General features: G+C 40.3%; 1 protein-coding gene across 2 annotated transcripts; it reads left to right on the top strand.

The window, feature by feature from the left end:
• The first annotated feature begins 2,718 nt into the window (after positions 1-2,718).
• Serpinb11 (serpin family B member 11) lies at positions 2,719-19,245 on the top strand. 2 transcript variants are annotated; one of them, XM_075987382.1, is made up of 7 exons: positions 2,719-2,886; positions 3,775-3,834; positions 6,165-6,284; positions 14,028-14,145; positions 16,070-16,212; positions 16,778-16,933; positions 18,844-19,245. In XM_075987382.1, exons 1-7 carry the CDS (start codon positions 2,719-2,721, stop codon positions 19,243-19,245), a joined length of 1,167 nt encoding a protein of 388 aa, XP_075843497.1. The 2 variants fall into 2 exon arrangements, with proteins under 2 accessions (XP_075843497.1, XP_075843498.1); XM_075987383.1 differs by lacking the exons at positions 14,028-14,145; positions 16,070-16,212.
• The last annotated feature ends 509 nt before the right edge of the window (positions 19,246-19,754 follow it).

Here is a 19,754-nt window from a genome sequence, read left to right as displayed (position 1 = left end):
TTCATTGGCAACCACATGTAGAGAGCACAGTTCTGAAAGGACGTAGATTCTCCTATGGGTGTCTTCTTTACCTACTTCAATGGAAAGTTTTCCTTAGCAAGGATTTCAGAAGTTTCTGAGTCCTAAGCCACTCACTGTCATGGAATGTAGAATTGTCTTAATTGGTTTGGCAATTAGGAATTGCTTCTGGGAACCAGGAAGCAGAAAGCCTCCACTTAAGCACACATGGAGTTTGCTTGCAGCCAGTCCTCTTGCTGATGGTGGGTAATCAACATCTATACACATGCTCTCTGAGGAGCAGGAGGGGAAACATTCAGAAGATGTTAGAAAGATGCATAAGAAGGTCACGGAGATGGTAAACACTAACTGGATGACCTGGAAACTCTGCTCCATGGTGAGCCCTCTCAGCAGGCCATGTATGCTCCAAAGACACACTCTTATTGTCTCCATCCCTACTTCCCTTGGCTTTTGTCTTTCTAGTTCATTTCCTTGATATATAAACTTCTCTTTCAAGCATGTTAGTGTCTTTTCACTCTGTTGCTTTTCTTAGGAATATTCTTTTTATTTGCACTTTCCTGGAAGACTTTCCTCCTATTCTTCAAGAAACAGGAGAGGGCTGTTCCTCTCTGGGTAGATTCTGTGCATACCTGCATATTGCTATACTTACCAGATTAAAATTCCCCCTTCACTTCTTTCACAGATATTTATTCAGGGGCTTCTATATGTCCATGAGTGAAAACAAAAGGAAATCCATGATCTAACGAGCCAGTATACTAAAGAGTAGGTCAGATTAAAATTTTTCATATGCAGTGAGTCAGGTGGTATGTTCTAGAAAGAAAAGCAAATTGGTGAGATCTGATGTGGGTGTGTGGACTGAGTTTTCAAAGGGGATCACCAGGAAGAGACTTATTAATAGGATGCCTTCCTGAAGAGAGAGGGAAATGAGCTGCCATAGTGAGCCATGTGAGCAATGGCAGAAAGGCTATCTCAGAGGAGAGATAAACAACATAGAGACCCATGGTGGAACATACTTGGTATATTCAATGGATGGAAATTGTAGAGAGTCAGTGCAGTGCGGTTATGGTGAGGTCTGAGAAGGCCAGAGAGCCTCGCTTGTTTCGGCAAGATTTGGCTTCTTTGTAAGGATGGGAAGGTTCTGATAATGCCGAGTACAGAGCACCACGAACATCTGACGCTGAAGTGACATCACTCTTGCTTCTCAAGAAAACACCACAGAGGACAGAAAGAAAGAGAAGGCAGTCAGGAGAGGAAAGCATTTCACTATTGCAGGGGAGGGACAATGGAAGCTTTGACCAAAGTGGTAAAACCAGAGAAAGTGACTTTGAGCATTTTTGAAAGTGTAGGAAAGAAAATATTTCACAGATTGAAGGCAAATAAGGAGAAAGCAGTAAAGAAGATTTTATAGGTTATTAGCGTGAAAAATAGGAAAGTGGAATCAAGGGTTACAGAAATGAAGAAAGCTGTGAGGGAGAAGGCGAGGTAGAAGAGCGAGGGACCAATGGTTTGCTTTATGTCCTGACATGTTTGAAGGACCCATTGGGCATCTAAGTGGACATGTTGAGTGTGTACTCAGATACATGGGTCTAGAATTGAGGGGCAGCCTAAATTCGAGAGTCAGCTTTGTTTTTTGCTGTAACCATGTCTGGGGAAGCAAACATACAGAAAAAAATTTCATTTGCCTCAGAGTTTCAGAAAACTTAGTCTAACATGATGAAGGAATGGTAGAATAGGTCAAAGTATAGAAGGAAGAAGGGAGGGAAGGAAGGAAGAGGTTCAGAGAGATGGGAGGGAGAGGAAGAGGGAGAGAAATGAATAGCTCCAAGTCCATACATTTAGTGACTAGTTCCTCAAGACAGGTCCTACCTAACATTTCCAGAATCTCCCATGGGAGTTCTACCAGCTTGAGACTGTTTGTTCAGTTCATGAGTCCGTGGGGGCACATTTTATATTCAGTCTCTAACAAAGACCTTACAATGTGTTGGCAATGTCTGAGCATGACCTGGCATGAGGTCACTGGGACTGTGAGTGTAAAGGCGAGGAAGATTCAGATCTGAATCCTGGAGACGTATGATGAACCGAGGCTAGCAATGCTGAAAGATCCTGAGTGGGAGACAGAGCGGCTCCCCAGGTGGCAGAGAGTGACCACCAGGAAGACAAAGCAAAAGAATGTTTGTGGGCAATGAGCTCTATGAAGAATACAGTCTCCCCGTGGCTGGGAACTACTCTTGCTGATTGCTCTTTCTGCAGTTCAGTACTCTTGGTGCTCTAGTGATGTTTCTAGGACTGAACTTTCTGTCCCAACACACTCTTTCCCTAAAGTATCCCATTCTCCAGCACCATCTTTTCTTCTCTCAGGTGTTTCTTTTTGGTTCCTTCATTTTCACTGATGCCATGGCTCTGACTGGGTGAGGAGCTTTGGTCACCTTCCCAGATTTACTTCACATTCTTGGAAGGTTGTGCCAAGATGGGGATAAACCTGTGGCAAGTGTCATGTTGCTTGTACAGAACTGAGTGGAAAGGTGACACTCTGTCTTGTGAGGCTTATGAATGTGGGCAGTCTGGTGGGAAAACAATTGTTGGAGTTTGTGGAGCATAAGCATTTGGTACCCAGACTACAGGAAGGGGATATCTGAAAGCATAGATGAAGCACACAAGCACTGAATCACTTCTCCGTTCTTAGGCCTTGCTTGGTAAATCATGAATCCTATCACCACAGCAAATGCTGAATTTTGCCTTGATGTGTTCAAAGAGCTAAGCAGTAACAATGCGGGAGAAAATATCTTCTTTTCTCCACTCACTGTGTTCTATGCTCTGAGCATGCTCCTGCTGGGTGCCAGAGGCAAGAGTGCTGAACAAATGGAAAAGGTAAGGACTGGAGGAGAACTTCCCCAGAACCCAGGTATTTTCATGTTCTCACCTCTTGTTTGTCAAATTTTATTTATAAAAATACCATCTTGTGAAATGAAAAGGCATACTTAGATAAGTCATATTTCTGAGAAAGACAAAAAGTTTTAAGTAACAGGATTTAATGCAAGTCAATACAACACATAACTTCTTTTATATCTAAGGCATTCTGCAGTAAATTTTATTTTGGTGCTTTTAATATAATAGAGAATACATGTTTGGTGCTATTCTTTACTTCTAAAATTTTTAAACTCTAAATCCTCACACCATTTTGAATAAAATTTAAAAAGGAATTTATTACTAAGTTTCTTTAGGATTATCCTGTTAGCAGACAGAGATTGTCAACTCCATCTTACCACCAGGAGAACAAAGGAAATGTGACCTGTCACATGACACCAGCCACCAGGGTCTTTCAAATCTATGTGTCTTTATTACTGAAAATGTCTAGAAAAATCTTTCTTGACAACTCTTTGGGTAGCTGCATATTTTAACTTTCCCGGGAAGCCGTTTGTCCAGGGCTCCCTATAGACAGTGCTCTACAGGAAAGCATAAAGGGTAGAAAAGGGCAAAGTGGCTGCAGCAATGGAGCTCAGCTCCTAGAACCTGCCCGACCACCCTTTTGATCTCAGTCTCCCTAATATAAAATAGAGATAAAATTAATTATCAATGAAGTTGTTGGGAGGGCTAAATAAAATGCCCAAAGATTTAACTCAGGACTTGAAACATAACATTATCACATGTTATCTATCACTAGTGATCTTGATCGGAAATGGAAGAGCGATCACAGCTCTCAGGCGTTATAGCTTGCACATTACTTTTGTGACCAGTTGACTTCTTTTCTTTTCCTAGGTGCTCCACTATGACAACTTTTCAGAATTCTTAAACCCAAAGATGAAAGACTTTTATGAGGTATGAGGATATCATTACTGAGATATCATGTACTCTAAGAAATCAAGAAATCATAGTTCATGGCTTTTTGGGAATCTATTCTCCATGCCGGGATGCCTCACTTAGCCTTCATGCAGTGGGAGGAGCTTGATCCTGCCTCAACTTGATAGACTCCCATGGAAGGCTTGCCCCTTTTAAATGGAGGAGGAGTGGGTGTGGGGGTAGATGTAAGGTGGAAGGAACAGGAGGAGAGGAGGGAGGAGAAACTTTGGTTTAAATGTAAAATAAATGAAAAAATTAATATAAAAAGAAATCATAGTTCAGGAGTAGAGGAGTGGAACCCTCTCTTGGGTCTGTGAGAAAGACAGCTCTGTCTGTAGTCCCCAATCATCTTCCCAATAACCACTGCAGGGGACTGAGCTTAGCACCCAGTAGTAATGCCAGCAACAATGCCTTCCCATCCAAATTGTTAAACTAATCATTATCATCTTTATGCAAACGTTTCTGTTCTGTGCTTTTGCCTGCTGTTGAGTCTGTAGACTCACCCATGCATGTAGTTTTGTTAGTCCACTAAGAGCTACTGACAAAGGGCTGCCTGATGTAGCACCATCCATGTTTTTTGAGACAATGGTTCCTACTATTCTCAAAGGAGCAATTCACTCATTTACTTAGAATTCTCACATGGTAGCATTTGTAATAGTGGTAGGGTATATGGATAAATGTTCTCTCTCTCTCTCTCTTTCTCTCTCTCTCTCTCTCTCTCTCTCTCTCTCTCTCTCTCTCTCTCTCTCTCTCACACACACACACACACACACACACACATACATACCAAGATCTCTCTTTTAGGCCCACCAATCAGTCCCCAAATTGGGACACGGGGACTTAATTAACATTAGTTTTGAATGTTCAGCCTAAATTGGGCTCATTTCTTGCTAGCTCTTATAACATAACCTGTTTCTCTTTTTCTACATTTTGTCTCAGGGCTTTTAAACCTTTCTTTCTGCATGCTCTACTCTGTGTCTGCTGACTAGCAGCTGTCTAGCTGACCCCAGACGTCTCCCACTCTTTCTTCCTCCTTCTCTCCCCTTCTATTGCTCTTCTTGAGCCTAGAGTTCTCATCTCACTTATTCTCATTGTTTGCCAGCCCCACCTATGTCTCTCCACACCTAGCTATTGGCCATTCATTGTTTCTATTAGATGTGCTTATTAAATGGTCATTTATTAGACCATTCAGGTGCTTTAGGCAGGCAAGGTAAATCAAGTGCAACACATTTTTACATATAAATAAATACAGCATAAATGAAAGTATACATCCTTACATCATTAGACAAATACAATATATCTTTGCACAATTAAAGTAATATTCCATAGAATAAACAAATGTACCACATCTTTACATAGTTAAATATTCTACAATACACATACAATCGAAACCTTCTCAGAAACCCTATTTATTAGAAACCATTGTTTAGGAAATGTAGTCATCACCTCTTTGGTTGACATCAATGAATTCTTAATCATAAGTCATATGTATCACATTTGTAAACTTTGCAGAATTGCTACTCTATAAAACAAGTGAATATATTAGATCTTATTAGTGAAGGTTGAAGAGTTTGTTTAAATAGTCATTTAGAAAACTGAGACATTGGTTGGGTGTGTTGGTTCATATTTATAATCTCAGCACTTAGGAGGCAGAGGCAGGAGGAGATTTGGCAAGTTCAATGCCAGACTGGTACACATAATGAATTCAAGTCAAGGCTACTTAGTAAGACCATGCCCACTAATTGGGAAGAAGGGGTCAATAAGAATCTAAACAAATACAGCATGAACGAATGTAACACATCTTTACATCAGTAAGCAAATGCAACATACCTTTCAACAGTTAAAGAAATATTCCACAGCCTAAACACATGTAACACATCTTTCATGTCATTTAAGAGATGACAGTGGAATATGATCACACAATGCATAAAATATAAGTAACAAACAGTTAAATATATATGTATTTCATATATTTATATATATGAAAGATAAAAAGAACAAACATTGAATATAGAAATATAAATACAGAGGCAGCCACAGAGTTTGCATTAGAATTTCTTTGTTCATGAAAACTTAAGCTTCTGATTTAAACTCTTAGGAGCAGCAAGTAATACTGTTGAGTTTGTACATAATCTGCTGATATCATTTTGCTAAAAGAAATCAAGTAAAATGCTTGAGATGTTCATCTCTTTGTGTTCACTGCTATTTATTGAAAGGCAAAAATCTTGATCTCCAGATATTTTCCTTTCATTATTTATAATTCTTCAGTGGCAAGGAACCAATCACTTTTCTTTGTTCACTGCTGCCAGTGCAGTCAAGGTGGAAGGAAGTATTCTGAATTTGGAGCTCTGCTATCCCAAATCAACCAAATGAATTCCCTCAGCATTGCCAACAGAATCTATGGGACGAGGACAATCACATTCCATAAGGTAAGCATGCCTGGGGCCTCTGAACTTCATAGTGTAAAGACAAGGGAGACTGAGAAGAACTTATGGTGGGTGCTTTTGACAATGTCGACTTTGAGCTTAGGGTTTCTGCAAAATGGCTTTATCAAAATTTAGAGTTCTGCAGTATCACACGAAAACCCCTTCTCTGCAAAATCCATAAAGCTGTGCAAAACCTAGGGTCAGAGATTTAACACAAAATGAAGTCATTTGTAAGAATTTCCCTTTATAGATGGGAGGAAAAGTGAGAGCCATTTCTCATCTTTACACAGGCACTTGATGGTAGACTATCAAGAGGTAGTTACAAGTGTATTCAACTGGGAGCCAAGATATGTGAGTTTTCTTTCCATTTATACATATGACTTCTGTCTTTAAAATAAGAGAATTGGTTTTTTTTCTAGTTCCACAACTGGAGGTGGGTTTCAGCCGTTACCCATGAACATTTTAGCGTCTAGCTTCATTGAGTGTTTTCTTAATAATCCCCAAAGAAAGTCACTCCATGACAGACATGAAATACTGGTGTCCTTGGTTCATCTCCATCTGATCAAGATTACTGAAGCATTGAGAGGAAGCTTCAGATATTTGTTTGTCTTTCCAGTTAGGTTTCTTAAGCTGTCTTAGGTGTCAAACAGCTCTAATAGAATCTTTGCATCTGAGGTGACGGAAGCGATTTGACACTATGGAGTCTTCCTTCTACTCTCACAGAAGCTTACAAAAATGTGTTATGTTTTATACTTTCTTCATCCATTCTTCCATTGAAGGGCATCTAGGTTGTTTCCAGGTTCTGGGTATTACAAACAATGCTGCTATGAACATAGTAGAGCATATACTTTTGTTGTATGATAAGGCCTCTCTTGGGTATATTCCCAAGAGTGGTATTGCTGGGTCCAGGGGTAGGTTGATCCCGAATTTCCTGAGAAACCACCACACTGCTTTCCAAAGTGGTTGCACATGTTTGCATTCCCACCAGCAATGGATGAGTGTACCCCTTTCTCCACAACGTCTCCAGCAAAGGCTATCATTGGTATTTTTTTTTATTTATTTATTTTATTTTATTTATTTATTAAGGATTTCTGCCTCCTCCCCGCAACCGCCTCCCATTTCCCTCCCCCTCCCCCGATCAAGTCACCCTCCCTCATCTGCTCAAGAGCAATCAGGGTCCCCTGACCTGTGGGAAGCCCAAGGACCGCCCACCTCTATCCAGGTCTCCTAAGGTGAGCATCCAAACTGCCTAGGCTCCCCCAAAGCCAGTACGTGCAGTAGGATCAAAAACCCTCTGCGATTGTTCTTGAGTTCTCAGTATTCCTCATTGTCCTCTATGTTCAGCCAGTCCGGATTTATCCCATGCTTTTTCAGACCCAGGCCAGCTGGCCTTGGTGAGTTCCCGATAGAACATCCCCATTGTCTCAGTGTGTGGGTGCACCCCTCGCGGTCCTGAGTTCCTTGCTCGTGCTCCGTCTCCTTCTGCTCCTGATTTGGACCTTGAGATTTCTGTCCTGTGCTCCTCTCTCTCTGTCTCCTTTCATCGCCTGATGAAGGTTAATATTCATGAGGATGCCTATGTGTTTGTCTTTGGGTTCACCTTCTTACTTAGCTTCTCTAGGAACATGCATTATAAGCCCAATGTCCTTTATTTATGGCTAGAAACCAAATATGAGTGAGTACATCCCATGTTCCTCTTTTTGGGTCTGGCTTACCTCACTCAGGATAGTGTTTTCTATTTCCATCCATTTGTATGCAAAATTCAAGAAGTCCTTGTTTTTTACTGCTGAGTAATACTCTAATATGTATATATTCCATACTTTCTTCATCCATTCTTCCGTTGAAGGGCATCTAGGTTGTTTCCAGGTTCTGGCTATTACAAACAATGCTGCCATGAACATAGTTGAGCATATACTTTTGTTGTATGATAGGGCCTCTCTTGGGTATATTCCCAAGAGTGGTATTGCTGGATCCAGGGGTAGGTTGATCCCGAATTTCCTGAGAAACCGAAACACTGCTTTCCAGAGTGGTTGCACAAGTTTGCATTCCCACCAGCAATGGGTGAGTGTCCCCCTTTCTCCACAGCCTCTCCAGCAAAGGCTATCATTGGTGTTTTTTATTTTAGCCATTCTGACAGGTGTAAGATGGTATCTTAAAGTTGTCTTGATTTGCATTTCCCTGATCGCTAGGGAAGTTGAGCATGACCTTAAGTGTCTTTTGGCCATTTGAAGTTCTCCTGTTGAGAGTTCTCTGTTCAGCTCAGTGCCCCATTTTATAATTGGATTGATTAGCCTTTTACGGTCTAGTTTCTTGATTTCTTTATATATTTTGGAGATCAGACCTTTGTCAGTTGCGGGGTTGGTGAAAATCTTCTCCCAGTAAGTGGGTTGCCTTTTTGTCTTAGTGACAGTGTCCTTTGCTTTACAGAAGCTTCTCAGCCTCAGGAGGTCCCATTTATTCAATGATGCCCTTAGTGTCTGTGCTGCTGGGGTTATACATAGGAAGTGGTCTCCTGTGCCCATGTGTTGTAGAGTACTTCCCACTTCCTCTTCTATCAGGTTCAGTGTGTTCGGACTGATATTGAGGTCTTTAATCCATTTGGACTTGAGTTTTGTGCATGGTGATAGATATGGATCTATTTTCATTCTTTTACAGATTGACATCCAGTTTTGCCAGCACAATTTGTTGAAAATGCTGTCTTTTTTCCATTGTATACTTTTAGCTCCTTTATCGAAAATCAGGTGCTCATAGGTTTGTGGGTTAAAGTCAGGGTCTTCTATTCGATTCCATTGGTAGACTTCTCTGTTTTTATGCCAGTACCAGGCTGTTTTCAATACTGTAGCTCTATAATAGAGTTTGAAGTCAGGGATGGTAATGCCTCCAGACAATCCTTTATTGTATAAGATTGTTCTGGCTATCCTGGGTTTTTTGTTCCTCCATATAAAGTTGATTATTGTCTTCTCCAGATCTGTGAAGAATTTTGATGGGATTTTGATGGGGATTGCATTGAATCTATAGATTGCTTTTGGTAGAATTGCCATTTTTACTATGTTGATCTTCCCAATCCAAGAGCAAGGGAGGTCCTTCCATTTTCTGGTGTCTTCTTCAATTTCTTTCTTCAAAGACTTATAGTTCTTGTCGAATAGGTCTTTCACTTCCTTGGTCAGGGTTACCCCAAGATACTTTATGCTATTTGTGGCTATTGTGAAAGATGATGCTTCTCTGATTTCCCTCTCTGTTTCCTTATCCTTAGTGTAAAGGAAGGCAACTGATTTTTTGGAGTTGATCTTGTATCCTGCCACATTACTAAAGGTGTTTATCAGCTGTAGGAGTTCTTTGGTAGAATTTTTGGGGTCACTTATGTATACTATCATATCATCTGCAAATAATGAAAGCTTAACTTCTTCCTTTCCAATACAAATCCCCTTGATCTCCTTATGATGTCTTATTGCTATTGCTAGAACTTCAAGCACTATATTGAAGAGGTATGGTGAGAGTGGACATCCTTGTCGTGTTCCTGATTTTAGTGGGATGGCTTTGAGTTTTTCTCCGTTCAATTTAATGTTAGCTGTTGGCTTGCTGTAAATAGCTTTTATTATATTTAGGTAGGATCCTTGTATCCCTATTCTCTCCAAGACCTTTATCATGAAGGGGTGTTGAACTTTGTCGAATGCTTATTCAGCATCTAATGAAATGATCATATGATTTTTTTCTTTCAGTTTATTTATATGGTGGATTACATTGATAGATTTTCGTATGTTGAACCAGCCCTGCATCTCTGGGATGAAGCCTACTTGATCATAATGGATAATTTTTCTAATGTGTTCTTGGATTCGGTTTGCCAGTATTTTGTTGAGGACTTTTGCGTCGATGTTCATGAGTGAGATTGGCCTGTAATTCTCCTTCCTGGTTGAGTCTTTGTGTGGTTTTGGTATCAAAGTAACTGTAGCTTCATAGAAGGAGTTTGGTAATGACCCTTCTGTTTCTATATTGTGGAATACATTAAGGAGTATAGGTATTAGCTCTTCTTGGAAGTTCTGGTAGAATTCCGCATTGAAACCATCTGGTCCTGGGCTTTTTTTGGTAGGGAGGTTTTTGATAACCTCTTCTAATTCTTCGTGACTAACAGGTCTGTTTAGATTGTTCACCTGGTCCTGGTTTAACTTTGGTATATGGTATTTATCTAAAAAAGTGTCCATTTCTTTTATATTTTCCAGTTTTGTGTTATACAGGCTTTTGTAGTAAGATCTAATGATTCTCTGAATTTCCTCTGTGTCTGTGGTTATGTCCCCCTTTTCATTTCTGATCTTATTTATTTGTGTGTTCTCTCTCTGTCATTTAATTAGTTTGGATAGGGGTTTGTCGATCTTGTTGACTTTCTCCAAGAACCAGCTTTTTGTTTCATTGATTCTTTGGACTGTTTTCTGTGTTTCTATTTTGTTGATTTCGGCCCTCAGTTTTATTATTTCCAATCTTCTACTTCTCCTGGGCGCGTCTGCTTCTTTTTTTTCTAGAGCTTTTAGGTGTGTTGTTAAGTCCCCAATGTATGCATTTTCCGTTTTCTTTAAGTGGGCATTAGTGCTATGAACTTTCCTCTTAGCACTGCTTTCATTGTGTCCCATAGATTTGAGTATGTTGTCTCTTTATTTTCATTAAATTCAAGGAAGACTTTAATTTCTTTCTTAATTTCTTCCTTGACCCAGGTGTGGTTCAGTAGTTGACAGTTCAGTTTCCATGAGTTTGTCGGCTTTCTGTGGGTAGCATTGTTGTTGCCTTCTAACTTTAATCTGTGGTGATCAGATAGGACACAGGTGGACACTGATATTTTTTTTGTATCTGTGGAGGTTTCCTTTGTTTCCAAGTATGTGGTCAATTTTTGAGAAGGTTCCATGAGCTGCAGAGAAGAAGGTATATTCTTTCCTATTTGGGTGGAATGTTCTATAGATGTCTGTTAAGTCCATTTGCTTCATTACCTCCAATAATTCTCTTAATTCTCTATTAGGTTTCTGTCTGATTGACCTGTCCCTTGTAGAGAGAGGTGTGTTGAAGTCTCCTACTACTAGTGTGTGTGGTTTGATGGCTGCTTTGAGTTCTAGTAATATTTCTTTTACATAAGTAGGTGCTTTTATATTGGGGGCGTAGATATTCAGAATTGAGACGTCATCCTGATGAATTGTTCCTGTTATGAGTATAAAGTGACCATCTCGGTCTCTTCTGATTGATTTTAGTTTGAAGTCAGTTTTGTTAGAAATTAATATGGCCACACCTGATTTTTTCTTAGGACCATTTGCTTGAAACACCTTTTCCCAACCCTTTACTCTGAGTAGGTGCCTGTCTTTGTGGTTGAGATGTGTTTCTTGCAAACAGCAGAATGTTGGATCCTGTTTTCGTATCCAATCTTTTAGCCTGTGCCTTTTTATAGGTGAATTGAGCCCATTAATATTAAGTGATATTAATGACCAGTGGTTGTTTACTCCGGTTATTCTTATTGCTTTTGGTCGTAGAGATTGTGTGTCTCCCCTCTCATTGGTATTTTTTATTTTAGCCATTCTGACAGGTGTAAGATGGTATCTTAAAGTTGTCTTGATTTGCATTTCCCTGATCTCTAAGGAAGTTGAGCATGACCTTAAGTGTCTTTTGGCCATTTGAAGTTCTCCTGTTGAGAGTTCTCTGTTCATCTCAGTGCCCCATTTTATAATTGTGTTGATTAGCCTTTTACGGTCTACTCAGCAGTAGAAAACAAGGACTTCTTGAATTTTGCATGCAAATGGATGGAAATAGAAAACACTATCCTGAGTGAGGTAAGCCAGACCCAAAAAGAGGAACATGGGATGTACTCACTCATATTTGATTTCTAGCCATAAATAAAGGACATTGAGCCTATAATTCGTGATCCTATAGAAGCTAAATAAGGAGAACCCAAAGAAAAACATATAGGCATCCTCCTGAATATTAACCTTCATCAGGCGATGAAAGGAGACAGAGACAGAGACCCACATTGGAGCACCAGACAGAAATCTCAAGGTCCAAATCAGGAGCAGAAGGAGAGAGAGCATGAGCAAGGAACTCAGGACCTTGAGGGGTGCACCCACACACTGAGACAATGGGGATGTTCTATTGGGAACTCACCAAGGCCAGCTGGCCTGGGTCTGAAAAAGCCTGGGATAAAACCAGACTCGCTGAACATAGTGGACAATGAGGACTACTGAGAACTCAAGAACAATGGCAATGGGTTTTTGATCCTACTGCATGTACTGGCTTTGTGGGAGCCTAGGCTGTTTGGATGCTCCACTTACTAGACCTGGATGGAGGTGGGTGATCCTTGGACTTCCCACAGGGCAGGGAACCCTGATTGCTCTTTGGGCTGAAGAGGGAGGGGGACTTGATTGGGGGAGGGGGAGGGAAATGGGAGGCGGCGGTGGGAAAGAAACAGAAATCTTTAATAAATAAATAAATAAATAAACCAAAAAAACCCCAAAACAAACCCCCCCCCAAAAAAAACCAAAAAAATGAATGAATGAGTAAATAAAAAAAATGTGTTATGTTGAGTCTCTTGAGACAATGGAAGTCAATGGCTATGGCCTTTGAGCTGGTAACTTTCTTCCTCTTTGCCTCTCCCAAACTGTGACAGAGACACAACATAGATAAATGTTAGTTTAGGGAGGTGGTTTTCAGTTGTTCTGGAGGTAAGAGGTCATTTAGTCGCTATATAATTCACCTTCTAACCTTGAGTAGGAAAGCATAGGGACAGGCAAAAGAGCTATTCATATGTAATTTATAATTTGACTTGAATGCATTTGTATAAAAAAAAATCCATGACATAATGAGAAAACATTCAAATGTTTCTGGTATTTTTCTTTTTTCTTTTTTGGAAATCTTTGGATTTAAAGACAAGTGCTCATGGGCATATGGACATCCTTCATTTTAAGTGTATTAGATCAGCAGACTTTTGTCTCCATGTTAGGACTTTAGAACATTCTGAGTTACAAAGTTCTTTCTTGTGTGTGTGTACTCATGTGTATGTATTGCTGTGTGTCACTGTAGGGGTGAGTACCTGAGCCACATGTGTATGTGGAAGTCAGAGGATAGCTTTGGGTATCTGTTCTCTCTTGTCATCTTTTCTAAAAGAGGGTCTTTTCCTGTTCAGCACCATTTACGTTGAGTAACCCAGTCACTAGCTCCTGGGGATTTCCCTTTTCTCTGCTCTTTTTCTCATTGTAGGAGAACTGGAGTCATGTGCATGGCACCTGGCTTTTGCATGGGTCTGGGGATGACAACTCTTCTCCTCACACTTGCACAGCAAGTGCTTCACTGATGTGAGATGTCCCTCTATATACATGTTGCTTTTGTTGGCTAGTTAATGAAGCGGTTTCAGCCAATAGTTTAGTAGAATAAAGCCAGGCAGGAAATTCGAGCCGAGATACAGAGAAAAAGAAGGCGGAGTGAAGCAGATGCCAGCCAGTTGCCAAGGAAACATGACATGTAGAAGATGAGGTAAAGCCATGTCTACGTGGCAATACATAAATTAATAGAAATTGGTTAATTTCAGAATCCAGAGCTAGCTAGGAATATGCCTGAGCCATTGGTCAAACAATGATGTAATTGGTATAGTTTCTGTGTGATTATTCGGGGTGGACAGTCAGGAAATGCAAGTGCAGTCTCCGTCTACATTTCACTCCATGGCCTTCTTTCCAGACCTCTCTGCACTATTTCTGTGCTGTCATTCAATTGTCCTTTCTTTTACAGCAATATTTAAGATGTTCTGAGAGACTGTTCCAAGCCAAGTTGCAAACTGTTGATTTTGAACTGTCTACAGAAGAGACAAGGAGAAGTATTAATACTTGGGTTGAGAATAAAACTAATGGTAAGGATAATTGTGTGTGAACATTTATATGTATCTGTATGTGCACAAAACTTTAATAACTGTCTTATGTGTACAAACTTTATCTGTGCTCCTTTGGTAAAAGTCTTACCTTGCTATGCAAACAAGGAAGCAGAAGTTAACTAGTGTGAATTCTAAATGCAGGTAGATAGATAACAATGAAAAAACTAGAAACATACTTTGGAATACATTTTGTGACCATTCCTCCTAAGCAATATATGGCAGAAGACTCTGAGAAAGTGAACATCATTTCTGCTTTAAGGGGATGTCATAAATTCAGCAGATTTTATTAAAATTAATTCACTCCTTTATTCAGAAACATATTTTAAGCATCTGTGCATGTTCATTGTTTTCACATACTAGTTATGGTGTAGACCCAGGATTATAATGAAAATTAAAACCTTCTTTAGGATTAGAGTTGGGTGCTGTGCCTACCTGTGCTTCATGTCAGATGGCAGGGTACATTCCAAAAAGAGTTTCTAGGTTTCATCACACTGAAAGGCACCAAAGCAGCTTGTCAGAATATTCACAAAGCAGACAACTTCTGGAACCTTCCAAACAAATTCCTGATTTCAAATATGCCTTTGCTTTAAGTGGTCTTTATATTTGTAATGCACTATTTCTCATACACTGCAAGGGTAAGAGGCCCAGAATGGAGGTGCACATCTATAACCCTGGCATATTGCTGAAAGGCAGAGCAATCAACAATGCAAGTCTGTGATAGCCTTGTCTGCAAAGCAAGTCCAGCACAGCCTGCTAGATGGCGAATTACAGACCAGCCTGGTCTACACAGAGTTCTAGAACAGCCTGCTCCATACACTGAGTTTTAGGACAGCCCAGTCTGAACAGTAAGCTCCACCGCACCCTGGGCTACAGAAACTGTTATGGAAACAATCCTGTTTAAATTCAGTGGTTCACTTACACAAAGCCTAAAAAATAGAGACTAACTGGGAACAAAAGTTGTTTCAGTGAGAGAGGGGGGAGTTGAAGAAGGATAATAAGGTGAGAAAGACAAAAATTCATTGTATGTATTCATGAAACTGTCAAATAAAAATCCACCACTATCATAAACACAACAAAATCGGCAAACAAGTAAAAAAGTAAGAAGGGCTGGGAGATAACCTATCAATAAAGAGCTGCTTAGCATGAGGACCTGAGTCTGATGCCTAGAAACCTGTGTAGAAAAAGCTGTGTATGGTGCTGCCTACTGTGACCTTTTTGCTGGCGAGCTGAGACAGGCAGAATAACTGGGAGCTCCAGGCCAATGGGAGACCAACTAAGGAGTGACAGTCAGTGATCTCTGACGTCTATGTGAATACACACAGGCATACTCACACATGTACACACACTTTCCCACACCCATGGATAATTTAATTTAATTAAAAAGTCTGTGTGTGTGTGTGGGGGGGTGCACGTGCATGCACACGTGCATCATGCATGTGCCAAGGTGCTCTTGTGGAGATCAGAGAATGACAGGGAGTCAACTTTTTCACATTTACCACGAGTTCTCTTGATGGAGTGGGAGACTTGAGTAGTAAGTGCTTCCACCTGCTAAGGCAGTTCTCACCTTCCTAATGCTGAGATCCTTTAACACAGTTCCTGATATGTGTGACCCCCAACCATAAAATTATTTTGTTATTACTTTATAACTTCAATTTTGCTACTATTATGAATTGAAATGTAAATGTCTGACATCCAGGATATCTGATTTGCAAGTCCCAAAGGGATTGTGACCCCTAGGTTGAGAGCTACCGTGCTAAGCCATCTTGTTCACCTGGGATGGGGTGTGATCTTTTAAATACAAACTATGGAAGTCACTGTCTGAGAAAACAACTTTTGCAAATACCTATTATCAGCAAGTTAATCCAAATAAAATCACCTCTTCTTTTGTTTGTTTTATTACAAGGAAAAGTCACAAACTTATTTGGAAAGGGTACAATTGATCCCTCCTCTGTCATGGTCCTAGTGAGTGCCATATATTTCAAGGGACAATGGAAAAATAAATTCGAGAAAAGAGATACAGTAAAAGCTCCCTTTCATATAAGTGTGGTAAGTATTTCATTTTCAAACTGATGACAAGTCTTGGAAAATTGCAATAATTTAAGCACAATTCAGAAAAATTTCATGGAAACATTGCTGTAGTTACCTGAAAGCTTTTACTTTTCAAAATGTAACTTTTCTCACTAGACATGAGGCTGGACAGACTCCCTGAAAACTGGAAACCTTGTCTCTTCCCATTGTTCTACCGCTGAAGCCTTGAGGTTCACATGATGGTTGCTTCCTGTGACGGCTGATACAACTAAGCTGTTGTCCCAGGCAGTATCCACATGGCTTAGAAGAGATAATGAGCCTCCCGTTTGATTCCCAACATAAGTCATTTTAGCTAGACTCTGTGTTTTTAATTAAAGACCCCAGTCATCCCTATATTATTATACTTCTATAGTCTCTAATTTTGACTTATTTTAAGATTACAAAATTGATAACCTGTGCAAAGGAAAGTAATGAAAGAGTGCAGTTAACAGTTACACTTTAGAGTGCTAACACAAAAATTCCTATTGTAAAAATAAAGTAGACATACATATTCACTGCTTAAACAGAATCTTTTTAAAAATAGGGTAAAAGTGCAGTTGTGGACATGATGTACCAGACGGGAACGTTTAAGCTGGCCTTCATAAAGGAGCCACAGATGCAAGTCCTTGAGCTGCCCTATGCCAACAACAATCTAAGAATGATCATCTTGCTTCCAGTAGGCACGGCGAATGTAAACCAGGTAGAGGCCCAGCAGTGCCACCTGCACCCAGCATATGCGTGAGTGAATGCATGTGGCTGTTTGTGTGTGCATGTGTGTGTGTACGCACACTGTTACATAATACTCTGAGTGCACTGTGATGTCTGTATGAACAGTCATGGGCTCATGACGAGGCTTAGTAGACTTTCCCCAGGAGTTGTAGATTAAGGATGATTCCTGCCCTTTAGGACATATTTAGGCAAGACAAGCAATTCATTTATTGAAAAAGTCACATAGGTTCACCATGTTATACAATATAAATGTATGTACATATCCTTCATGAGACAGTGGACCTCTTTCTGCATGCTGATGAGATTCCTGGATCCTAGAGAGTTATTAAAGTCTTGCTAAGGGGAAGTGTTCTGATCTAACCAAAGGATATACTCACAGGCTAACCGTTTATTTATTTATTTATTTGTTTGTTTATTTATTTTTCCAACCTGATTTGGTAAGGAAATAACACTACAGCCAGGAAGGAAAGATAGCAATGGCAGAAATTTGGATTCAGTCTCCTTTCCCTGGTTGTAGTCAAAGGTTCTTAGCACAGAGAGACCCAGAAGTGATGATGGCATCTTACCCCAACCTAGCTAGCCACGACCTACCCAGTACTGCAGAACAGTGCAATAAAATGAGGTTTCTTAGAAGAACAGTTATGGCTCTGGGACTGGGGAAGCTGATTCATACAGCAGGGTGGCCACAGTCAGTTCCTACGTCAGCCAGTGACTAACAGTTGGCACGGTTGTTTCCTTAAAGAGCCTGGTTGGGCTATATGCATTTGAATTAGGGAGTGAGATGGATGCCAGTTCAGAGGGAGCTGGAATGGGAGAAGCATAACTTCACTGTAGGAATACATATGCTTACAAGTGTGGCCAGTTCAGAGGGGATTAAGACCCTGGGAACTTTGCAGTTAGCTGGGGTAGAGGATGCTAAAGTCAGCAATTTGGAAGCAGTTTAAACTTCTCTTAAAGTCATGAGCAAACTATGGAAGCTATGAATTAGAATGAGGAAGCTGGGGGTGATGTTCCTAGAGAACTCTCTCCATGTGAGTTTCACTAGATGTATAGAAGATGGGCAGATAAAGTGAGAAGAGCCTGATCCAGGGAGAATAGGAGCACACGTTAGTGTGCTAACTGTGAGGCAGTTGAGATCTGTTTGCTTTTATTATAACTCGGATTAGACCTAGCAAATGAAAATAATAGAAAGATACTTTGACAGAAAATCTACCTTTATCTTATTTTGTATTATGAGAATGGGAAGGTAATAAAATGTATTGAACATGATAACAATAAAAATGATACAGTATATAATGCTATAGAGGATATTCTGTAGGGCATTAAGTACCCAATGTTATTATTTAAATGACAGACAAAAATAATGAAGCTTGATTCTATTATGAGAAGTCAGTACCTGGGACCATTTGGGAAAGCCATGTACATATGTCAGAAAGAAGTACAAAGGCATTAACGCGAGCGTGTATCATGTTGAACTTGGAGAAACATAACAGAAAGAGGAAAGGGCACCGGGGAGATTGAAGCCAGTAGGAGTGGGACAAAGTGATCTGGCTAAGTTCATAAAGATGTGACTCCAAATTTCAGATGTGAGGGCCAAGAAAAAATGGTGGATTGATTCAGGAAGCAGGCACAGAACGATGCCAGGGCAATAAGCAGGGAGGCTTAGGTAAAGGCTAACTGTTGAGGGAAATCAAAAATGTACATTGAGAAAGTCAGTGAGGGAATATAGAGGGGACATAGGCAACAGGAAGGGAAGGTCTGATGTGTGGTATATGCTGAAAATCCAGCAAGAAGCTGGACAGTTCTCAGTGTGAATTACAGAAACATCTGCTTTACTCAGAAGCTATCTTTTGGCTCATGTGTCTGTATTTTGACTCTTAGATAGAAAAACACCTGAACGTGAAGATGCTTCAAGAGTGGACCAACTCTTCTAACATGGTGGAGAGAGAAGTGGATGTTCACATTCCCAAATTCAATCTTGCAGTAAAATATGACCTAAACTCCCTATTGAAATCCCTAGGGATGCGGGACATCTTCAGTGTGGCCACAGCTGATCTCTCTGGAATGTCACCTGACAAAGGCCTATATTTATCCAAGGTTGTTCACAAGTCCTATGTGGATGTCAATGAGGAAGGCACCGAGGCAGCGGCGGCCACTGGGGAGAGTATTGCTGTGAAGCGACTCCCGGTCACAGTTCAGTTCACAGCGAATTCTCCCTTCCTGTTCACTATTCAGGATAAGTCTGGCAATATTTTATTTACTGGCAAGTTGGTCTCTCCGTAGACAGAGGGCCTTGTGGCGGCCTCAGAGATAGGTAAAATGGACAGGACCCAAGGGGCTGACAGTTTGTATCTTAGCATTTGTATATCTGCAAAGCAGGTCTATCAGATGGTAGATCTTCAGTCCGACTCTGTGAGCTACTGAACCTCAGACTAGAGCAGTCACGGGAAAAGATAAATATACACCAGCAGTTTTCTGGATTTCTTATTTTTGAGATTTCATTTGAGTACTGAGTAACATGATTGAATTAGAGAAGGGCTGGATATTTTGAGTTTTCTGTATTAGTGAGATTGTGAATGAGTGACTACTGCAAATAGATAAAGGGTTTCTACATTAGATTGACATTTAAATATAAATTTCCTGCATGCATAAATATAGTAGTGTGAATTTTCGTTCAAACCTCTACATTGCTCATAATAAATGGACACAGTGCTTTAAACTCTGAGGACGGAATATCCTGTGTCAGTTAGTTAACTGAGGGGCTGAGCTTTCTTATTCAGCAAACATTTTTC

Source organism: Microtus pennsylvanicus, chromosome 10, assembly GCF_037038515.1.
Source record: "Microtus pennsylvanicus isolate mMicPen1 chromosome 10, mMicPen1.hap1, whole genome shotgun sequence".
Classification (NCBI taxonomy): Eukaryota; Metazoa; Chordata; class Mammalia; order Rodentia; family Cricetidae; genus Microtus; species Microtus pennsylvanicus.
This window is presented reverse-complemented; position numbering and strand designations above follow the sequence as displayed.